We start from the raw sequence: 10,578 nt of genomic DNA, 5'->3' as shown, positions 1-10,578 counted from the left end.
TTATGATCAATGTCCTGTTCCCACCTGCTTCCATAGCTTCACAAGTCCTCATAGACAATAGCTGTCAGTATGAACACAGGACCTTCACTGGACTCTGGACCCACATCTAGACCCGTGAGCCTAGTTAGGAGTACCACAGACCTTAAACCCTGAGTCAATGAACATACAACCTTGCCAAGTGGCAGCTCGGAATCATGGCCTTTTACCAAAGGCACTTGTCATTGTCACATCAGACACAATACCTCATGCCCCAGACAAATGATCAGTCCTTGGCAATAAACTGGATCCCTGTCCACTAACCCTTGTCAGTGGCACCCCAAACCCCGACCATTACCCTTGTCAGTGGCATACTGGACACTTGACCATTTACCCTTGTCAGTGGCACACTGGACACTTGACCATTTACCCTTGTCAGTGGCACACTGGACCATTTACCCTTGTCAGACCATTTACCCTTGTCAGTGGCACACACTTGACCATTTACCCTAAACATTTACCCTTGTCAGTAAATGGGAAACCCAGGACCATGAAACACTGAGCATACATACATATAAATAAATAAAATTTTCTGAAGGATTTTCTGTCAATGGATTTCAGCATGATTTGTATACAAAACACAAATAGAAACAACAACAAAGAACACATTATAACAAATCTTGATTAAATATCACAGAAACAAATACTGCATAGTTTACACCATTCTCTTCCCATAGAGGTTACTCAAGTCAAGATATGACTTGAGTAACCTCTGTTGAAAGAATGAGTTTCATCCCTTGCCATAACACAGGTCTTTCGGCTCCATGGATGCCCCCCCCCCCCCGACATTAGACACCTGTGTTATACATAACATGGAATAAGGGCAAACTAACATAATATTTTGCTACAGGTAGCAATAGCAATCTGCAATCTTTATGAATAAAGGTGTCTTATATAAGTTAGTACAATGTTCCAATGCTTGTGTGTTGAGCATGGAGTCTGCCATTAGCAGAGAATTTAGGTACATTGTAGTTAATATTTGCATCATGATTAACTTGAACCCAACAGCAGATTTGTTGATAGGCTATTTCTGATGTTTCGATGACATGGAATCCAGTTATTACCTCGCAGTTTAACTTAAGCCAAGTTATCGCAAAGGGTGTTAGCAAGGGATATACTTACATCCTGACTGATGGCAATCTTGAAGCAATGCATGGCTTGTAAAATACTAAAGGATCTTTAGGACCTTGTAATGTTGTAAAAAATATTTGTATAAGTATATGGATTTCTTGACTACTCAAATAAATGATAATAAATGATTGAAGATGTTTCAGGTTCCAGGGTAACTGGCTACAGCCTAATGGTGTCGATGTTAGACTCCTCTTGTCTGCTGCCATTTAACTCATCCTCTTGACCAGATACATCTTCCTTCTGGATGCACCCTGAGTCCGCTGTACTTGACTCATCCTGTACAGAGAACACAGGATTGTTTTGTCCCTGTAGGTCATGTGATCGTCTGTCTCCAACGTCCCCATCCTGAATGTTTTCTGTCTTCTTCAGCAGCCGAGGTCCGAAGATGGTGACCAGAGCAGCGCCAATGGGAGCAGTGATCAGGATGGCCAACACAGCAATGGTCAGGATCTGTCACGGACAGGAGTTTGTATTAGTGTATGTTCTGCTGTAGGTATGGCCAGTAAAACCTCATTAATCCAGATGCTAGTACCCAAATGTAATTTTCAGGGCTAAAAGATCATTGGGAAGGAGCAATGTTCATTTGATTACATAATACATCACATTCACGACTCTCAATGGGTTAACAGAGACAAGATTAACAAGGTTTCACTCTAAACAGTGTAACAATACAAAGGTAATTAGGACTTAACAATAAACTATATTTCATAATATTGTGACACAGTGCACAAGAAAACTGAAGATGAGCTAATGTAATCTTTCTACAATTCACATACTGTCAGGAAATGGAATGTTTATCACCAGTATTGATCAATTCAATATGCCCTCTTTAACATACATGTGTAGATACATGTCCTCATACAGGACTTGTAACATGCACTGTGGAGCCTGCCATTGATATTCTTGAGGGAGGGACCCGGGCTGTTTTGTCAGAAAGAGCATATTTTTTGGGATAATTTTTACTTTCTTCTTTTTTCTCTGTTAGAAGCACTAAGAGGATATTTACAGGAATTCCAACAAACCAAATAGAAATTGTAAAACTTTCTCTGTTGCCTGTGTCAAAATCAAAACATTTCTAGGCGGCTGAGGTCTCCTCCACATCAGAATATCACATGAACAGTCATGAAGTTTGGCGATACACACCAGTATTAGTCTTTCCAGCCCTGTGTGGTGAAATAACAGAATTGTAAAAAAAAAGGTGTGAAAACATGTGGCACCGGGATTATCTGCATCACTCAAGGTCCCGGACTGGATGCAGACAGCAGACCATGTGATCCAGGTGAAGCCGTGATCTGATATGATTTACTGTTCAAGCCATCACAACATATATTTGTACGAGTTCACAATGCAGGAGCATATAAAAACATGAAAAATGTTATGTTGGACAGGATTGGAGGTTACAAGTATCTGAAAATTAAATTCAAATAAACTGCAAAATGGCAAAGAAATATATATATATATTGAATAAAGGAATATTCTAGATAATAATATAAGTTTTTATTTAAGTTGTATTTTTATGATAAGTTATACAAGATTGAAGGAAGACTCCACTGTAAAGCAGGGAAATGGGGTTGATCAGTTTTGGCATAACGTGATGTGTGGGACAGACAAGCACAAGGCTGCCTAGCCTGTGAGTACAATACATGCAACCTGTCTCGGCAGTATGGGAAACGGGGGAAAGACTGAATGACAACCATAGGAGAAAACTGAAGGCAAACACAAAGATACAAGTTGTTTGATGGGCATTCTAGAAGTTGGTGACTCAAAAATGAAACATCCAACTTTATGGATGACAACTTCTTATTTATTGCATAGAGCGACGTTTTGATGTAGATTCTTACATCGTTATCAAGCTAAAAGTGAATACAACCAGATGTTGTATGTTTCATTTTCACAAAGATACAAGGTACAGATAACTGCCTGCGGTGCTCAGCAACTGTTAAACTGCTGCACTGTGGTGCTCACAAGCCTGGAAGAAGAAAAAGTCTAGAGACAGACCTGGGCAGAAGTTGGGCTTGTTATCAGAAAATGTACGACAAAATTGCCACCTGTAGCTCAGCTTGACAATATACATATATATAGGAAAACAAAACAGTGGTCCGATGCTCTACAACAGTCTCATTGAACAGCACTCATTGCAATAAAGAAGTTGACTATCCATACAAATCAGTTTTCCTTCTACAACAGTCGGTGGAGGGAAGGTGAACGGACGGTGGAGGGAAGGTGAACGGACGGTGGAGGAAAGGTGAACGGACGGTGGAGGAAAGGTGAACGGACGGTGGAGGAAAGGTGAACGGACGGTGGAGGAAAGGTGAACGGACGGTGGAGGAAAGGTGAACGGACGGTGGAGGAAAGGTGAACGGACGGTGGAGGAAAGGTGAACGGACGGTGGAGGAAAGGTGAACGGACGGTGGAGGAAAGGTGAACGGACGGTGGAGGAAAGGTGAACGGACGGTGGAGGAAAGGTGAACGGACGGTGGAGGAAAGGTGAACGGACGGTGGAGGAAAGGTGAACGGACGGTGGAGGAAAGGGTGGAGGAAAGGTGAACAGACGGTGGAGGAAAGGTGAACAGACGGTGGAGGAAAGGTGAACAGACGGTGGAGGAAAGGTGAACAGGTAAGTGTTGGTACAGGGAAATGGAGGTGATAGTGTTGGGATGGAGAATTGTTTATCAGCATTGGTTTGATGCCTTCTGTTCCCACTGTAATATTTCTGGTGTCTGTTTTCAGGTATCAGTGACTCCTGAACACTCTTCCAGGTGGACAAGGAGTATGTGTTGCTGCACAAGAATCCCATTTCCACATTTTCAGTTATAACACTGTTATAATGGGCCTCTTTACTATCAAATATCCTTCTCCGTAGTTAGAGAGAGAGAGGGGGGGAAAAGCTTTACAATTCTCAGGAATCTAAAGCTCTGATTCCTGTAGCTGGTGTTGTGGCCATTGTTAGAGCACATGGGTAGTTGGGATGCAACTCAGGGTTAAAGGGTGGGTGTGGTTTGCATAGGTATAGTGAAAAGGCATTTGGGACATGCCACCAGGACGAGGGCAGGGGCATGAACTGTGGTGCACAAGGGTGGTTGTGACACACTTCTATTACAAATGTGGGTGGGGCTTAAATTGTGGTCCGGAAGGGTGATAGGGACACATTTCTATTACAAAAGTGGGTGGGTGGAAGGGACTTAATCGGGGTCCAGATGGGTGGTTGTGACACACCTCTAGTACAAAGGTGGGTGGGGCTTGAATTGTTGTCCAGAAGGGTGGTTGTGACACACCTCTAGTACAAAGGTGAGTAGGGCTTGAATGGTGGTCCATAAGGGTGATAGGGGCACATTTCTATTACAAAGGTGGGTGGGGCTTGAATGGGGGCCCAGACGGGTGACAGGGACACACCTCTATTACAGATGTGGTTGGGGCTTGAATGGTGGTCCACAATGGTGGTTATGACACACCTCTAGTACAAATGTGGGTTGGTGGGGCTGAATTGAATTGTGGTCCAGAAGGATGGTTGTGACACCTCTATTACAAAGGTGGGTGGGGCTTGAATTGTGGTCCAGAAGGGTGGTTGTGACACCTCTATTACAAAGGTGGGTGGGGCTTGAATTCCGGTCCAGAAGGGTGGTTGTGACACACCTCTAGTACAAGAGTGGGTGGGGCTTGAATTGTGGTCCAGAAGGGTGGTTGTGACACACCTCTATTACAAAGGTGGGTGGGGCTTGAATGGTGGTCCACAATGGTGGTTGTGACACACCTCTAGTACAAATGTGGGTGGGTGGGGCTGAATTGAATTGTGGTCCAGAAGGATGATAGTGACACACTTCTATTACAAAAGTGGGTGGTCGGGGGCTGGAATGGTGGACACATTGGGGATGGGGATATACCATTTAGGACAAAGGATAGTGAGGCTTGGATGAAGGTGCATCTAGGGGTTAGACCATTCCTTTAAGACAAGGGTTATCAACTATTGAGTTTTTACAAGACACTGTTGCACACTTACACTATGCAGAGTGTCTGACCTACATTGGAAACATTGTTGTACACTTGCACTATGCAGAGTGTCTGACCTACATTGGAAACATTGTTGTACACAGCTATTGTTCCTTCAATAGCATGGATAATACTTATATTGCTTTCATACCAAGCATCATCAGAAGATGGCACATCCCTCATTCCTCACTAACATGAACAAACAGTGAGTGTCTTGTCAAACCAATTCCATGGGATTAGGATACAGAACTTTGTAGTTGTATGTCAGGTCCTGTTTGTTGCCAAGATATGAGTCACAATATGGTACAACATCCTGTGTGTGTCACTATATATATGAATCATCATGACAATGTGATACAAACTTATGGTGACATAGAAAGAAACAGGTTTACTAAATTCAAAATTTCATGAAAGAATACCCATATGTTTCAGAGAATTGTTTTGTTTTATTTTGAACAGACTGATGAACAGACAGACAAGCTAATACATTGATTGATATTGAGCAACATCCCAAGAACACAATGAACCAACATGACACCTTGATCCAATTACTCACAGCAGATGTCACTGGGAACAATTTCTTTGTGGTTTAAAAACAATTTTTCAAATGTTTACACTTTTCTACTTGAGTTATTCATGTTTGTAGTTTGAGGCATTGCATGAAATGATCAACAAAATATGAGGGAGCCCATCAACAGTCCACTGGAAAAAAAACTTAACACATTAATAAAAGGGAGTGAGTAAATATTGCTTTATGCTGCATCAGGAATATGGCAGCTATTCGTGGTGAGTATCAGTGAAAGTTTGGCTCCAGCAGACGTCTCCAAAGGTACCCTCAGTTATCTCCCCTTGTCTTACATATGGAGGATGAAAGTTAAACATTTCTGCTATAATCAATAATTCAGAATTTGTATCTACACTGAAAGAAATATAAACTCAGTTGTTATGAGAGTTACACAATGAGTAAGTGAATCAATATAGTTTTATGGCGCTTTTGGATATATTCCAGTCATGTCTCAGCAGGGGGTTCCAAAATGAAGTAAAAAACATAAGTCATACACAAAATATACAATAACCCAACACTGATACACAACATCAAATCTCAAACACAAGTCATTATAGAAGAGGTCATGTAACTATACACAATATGGCTAAAAATCTGCATGGGACACCAAGAACAGGCTGAAACAACGGTCCCATGTAGACAACGTAGACTGGAGTACCCTCAAGACAAAGCTCATAGTAAAGCCCTTGATATCTTGGTGAGCTACATGGCCTATCGGGCTTTGTGTGATGTGTATTTTCTCATGAAATAAATCAGAAGAATACAAAGTTTTGATTTGCAAAATGAAATTTTATGAGATTTTACATAAATCGCATTTCTTCATAAAATTTCATTGTTTAAATCAGAACTATCAATTTCTGTGGATAAACCGAGTCTTATGTAGTTTATTGTGGAATCCAGACACATCAAGATGGGAGAGTGGTAACCCAAGAAGAGGGAATGGACCTTCACATCCTCCATGTCAGGCAGTGAATGAATGCTTGAGTTTGGTTTTACTCCATTTTTAGCAATAACCCAGCAATAGCACGGTGGGAAACACCGGGATGGGCTTCATACATTGTAGCCATGTGGCAAGAATGGACTATTTGGCAAAAATGCGTACCAAAATTTAAGCCAAAACTATTGTTGGTTTGAGGTTTGAAATAACTTGTGCTCCAGCTTTTGATATAAAAGCAAGTGTCGGGAAGGAGTAGCCTAGCTAGGCCAGAATTCCACACACCCCTTTTACTAGAAAACAGAACAAAATATCCTAGTTTGAACAGGGGGGGGAAAACTTGGAGGAGGGACCTTTAACCTAGCCCAAACTTTCCCCAGGGTAAGATATATCCTAGGACAAAACTTCCCCTAGGACAAAACTTCCCCCGGGTTAAGTTTGGCCTAGGTCAGATTCTCCCCGGGGATAGTTTAGACCAGGGAAGAAATGGCCTGCTACACCGGGTATTCTGTGTGAGAAGCGAATGTTTTAACCAGTAAGCTACCCCACCGCTCCTGTCAGGCAGTGAGTGAGCTGGGGTTAAATTACATTTGTGACGTCATTCCATTGTCTGTTCGCTCCATTACTTTTCAGGAATGGAGCGATGTGTACCAGTTTAAAAACAAACCCCTTCATTTTGTCACTTTGACATTTAATTTTGATAACAGAAATATTCCCAATACTTTGAATGTAATTTAAGTAGGGTAATATCCTCGTAACTCTCCATTCCTTAAAAATAATGTGCCTCGGCCCCTTGGATGAGTATGTCCATTTTCAACTAAAACTGGATAATTATCTACTGGCCTGCAGACCCCTGAACATTGTATCCCAGTTGTGTAGATCGATGCTAATGGTGTTAGTCACTGGATTGTCTGGTCCAAACTAGCTTAGAATTACCATAAAGGGTACAGGGATAGAAAACTAGATTACAATGCCAGTTTAAAACGCAGACATGATTTTGCTGTCCGAAACTGGGCATCTTACATTGAGCAATATTGGAACTGTAAAATAGTGAGTGAGTTTAATAATTTTTTAATATATTTATGTACTCAATTGCTGTACATGTGTACAAAATTGATGACCCCTCTACCTCCCCAGAACAAAATGGGTGACACCCCCTCCCTAAAATCATCATACACACCTCTTTCTCATCTTCTTCCCACCATAAATTATGAAGGTGTCCACCCATTACGCACGCAGGCAGTTCGCAGACACCTTAAAACAACATTTACGGTTCAATGAGCAGATTAGCTACTACCCGTTACCTACACATTATAATGGAATAGCCCAAATAAGAACGCAAGAAGAAAACTGAAGCTGTATTATTTAATTTGAAAGATGGCCGAAAACACATTTGAATGCTGCTGCTGCTGCAAAAAACAAAATAAAACCAACTTGATTTTCATAAACATTCCGCTTTAACCTTCTCGTCTAATGACATCTAAAATGATTGGAGCATTTCAGAAATTAAAGTTCCGACTAAACAGAACACCACCAGTTTTTCTTCAGGACTTACTCCCACCTGTAGTAGGCAACCAGATAAGTTATGAATTAAGAAACTCCAATAATTTTAGCCAACCATGTACAAGACTGAGGTACTCAACATCATCTTTTATTCGATCAGCAGTTAAAATATGGAACAATAATCCCATAGCTATTAGGAATTGCAACTCTGTTGCATCATTTAAATCTGATATCCATGTGAAAGAAAAGTGTGCACCTAAATATTATTTCATATGGAATAAAGAAGTTAAATGTTTTGCACACAAGATTAAGATATATATGACAAATAGTCAGTTAACTATGATTTATTTATAAAATATAAAAAGTGACGCATCATGTCATTGTTTACTAATCAAAGTTAAAATCTTTAGAAAGTATTGTTAAAATTAGAACATTGACTGGTCTTAATCTTACCTTTCATGGCAATGCAGGTCTCTCATTAATTGAAAAGCAGAATGTTCTCAAATATGTACATATCTCTCTGCCATTTATCTATATCTCTCAAACAAAAAGTACCTCAGTTAACTTCTGTTGTACATATCCTATTTTTTGGACAGGGCTTTTCTTAGTTGGATAAGTTGTGCCCAAACCTTTTCTTGAATGCATAAAATGTTTCAAACAATAAACACAATCAAACCTCTCAGTGAAAAAAACCTGATTTTATATTCGATAATAATTGATAGTAAAAATAATTTTGAGAAGAGAAGAGCGATTATCATTTAATCACAACAATGTTCTATTTACCCACAATCAAACTTCTCAGTAACGAACCTGTTTCAGGCTCACCCTGCTCTACTCACTAGACAGTGGACTGTTTCATTATACCGGTAGGTGTTACCCTAATTAACCTTCTAGTTCAGTGTCTGTCAGCTGGCTGGCTGTCAATTGGGAGATAACCATTATGAATGGTCCCTTAAAGATTTTTCACATGTGGGAACTGGAAGATTAAAAATAGAAGCTAAATATACCTATTTCTATTTCTTCAAGCATTACTGAAATATTGACAAAAATTGTTACCCAAACAAGATGTGTTTAGTTTGTGATTTGACTGATACACCTGCAGACCAACCATATCGATCTGTCATCAGCACAGCATAGGAAAGGAAGTAAGTACTGTCATTACCAATTGCTTCAGACAGTGTTTCTTTCACTTCAGTTTATATGCTTGATCTGAATTGGTTTGAAGCCACCTTTCTTACAGGAAATCTCACCTCACAAAAATACTATTAATTCTAAATCCAGCCACAGACCACATACTTCTGAACTGGATCCTGCTCAACAAAGCAACATTAGCACCCAGTTACAACAGTCATACCAAGTGGCCTATGTCTAGTGTGACGTGTAATGGCCATGGAGTGGTCGTTTAATGGAGGTCAACACAGGAAACCAAGGTCACTGTAGCTAATTCCCTATAAAGGGTTGAAATAATTTGATATATAGCAAATCACTTGACAGATGTGATCAATAACATTCACAAATACAATAGACATACTGACATGCTATACACTTTGTACAAGATACAGGGCAATACTGTTACAGATATACTACCGAAAAAAAATAAGGGAACTAAGAATTTGAATGCAGCTAACGTTGAGGTGAATGTGTGCAAGCTGAACGCAACATCCAATCACAATGACATTCCACATGATGCATGAACAACACATGATGCACGTGCACTCAGAAGCTAAACTGTATCCACCTATTGGAGAACTCACAATCACTACTGCTATTGAGGTGAACACACGCTGAAAAATGTCTCCGAGGCAGTACCTCAATGAACAGACAAAATGGAGAATTGTGGGTATGATAGAGGGGGGGAACACCACTGTGCCAAGTTGCCCGAATGTTGGGTAAATCAAAAAGTGTAATTTCACACCTGTGGTACAAGTACCGTCAAATGAGACCTGGGCGTGGTAGACCAAAATCAACGATACCTAGACCGTATCGTCTCATTACATTAGTGGCCCTACGCAATAGGTTCAAATCAGCACCTGCTATCAATAGGGAATTCCATACAATAACTGGACGACAAGAATTCCAGTATCAACGGTTAAGAACCGACTCTATCAAGCCCGTCTGAAAGCAAGGTAGGCCAGTAAAGGGTGTCACCCTCACAGCTCACCATAGGCACCAAAGATTGGTGTGGACTAGGCAGCATCTGGGACGGGCTTTGCGCCATTGGCGTTACACCAGGTTCTCAGATGAGTCAAGGTTTTGCCTCCAACTCACAGATGGCAGAAAAGCGGTGAGCGGTATGCCAGAGTGGCAATTATTGACCATGATTGGTATTGGGGCGGTAGTGTCATGGTGTGGGGCATTATTACACATGACAGGCGATTGGATCTGGTCAGCGATATGTTGACGGAATTTTGCGTCCTGTCGT

At 40.9% G+C, this 10,578-nt stretch overlaps 1 protein-coding gene across 1 annotated transcript in view; it reads right to left on the bottom strand.

Moving 5' to 3' along the window:
* Window positions 1-488: 488 nt before the first annotated feature.
* LOC124275801 (sodium/hydrogen exchanger 9B2-like) overlaps window positions 489-10,578 on the bottom strand; it is a 56,537-nt gene continuing 46,447 nt past the window's right edge. Inside the window, 1 exon segment of the mRNA XM_046711480.1 lies at window positions 489-1,617. Coding sequence (XP_046567436.1) covers window positions 1,327-1,617 — 291 coding nt within the window. The 3' untranslated portion in view covers window positions 489-1,326.

The sequence above is a fragment of the Haliotis rubra genome, unplaced genomic scaffold (genome assembly GCF_003918875.1).
Source record: "Haliotis rubra isolate DU_JTF1 unplaced genomic scaffold, ASM391887v1 Scf105, whole genome shotgun sequence".
Lineage (NCBI taxonomy): Eukaryota > Metazoa > Mollusca > Gastropoda > Lepetellida > Haliotidae > Haliotis > Haliotis rubra.
This window is presented reverse-complemented; position numbering and strand designations above follow the sequence as displayed.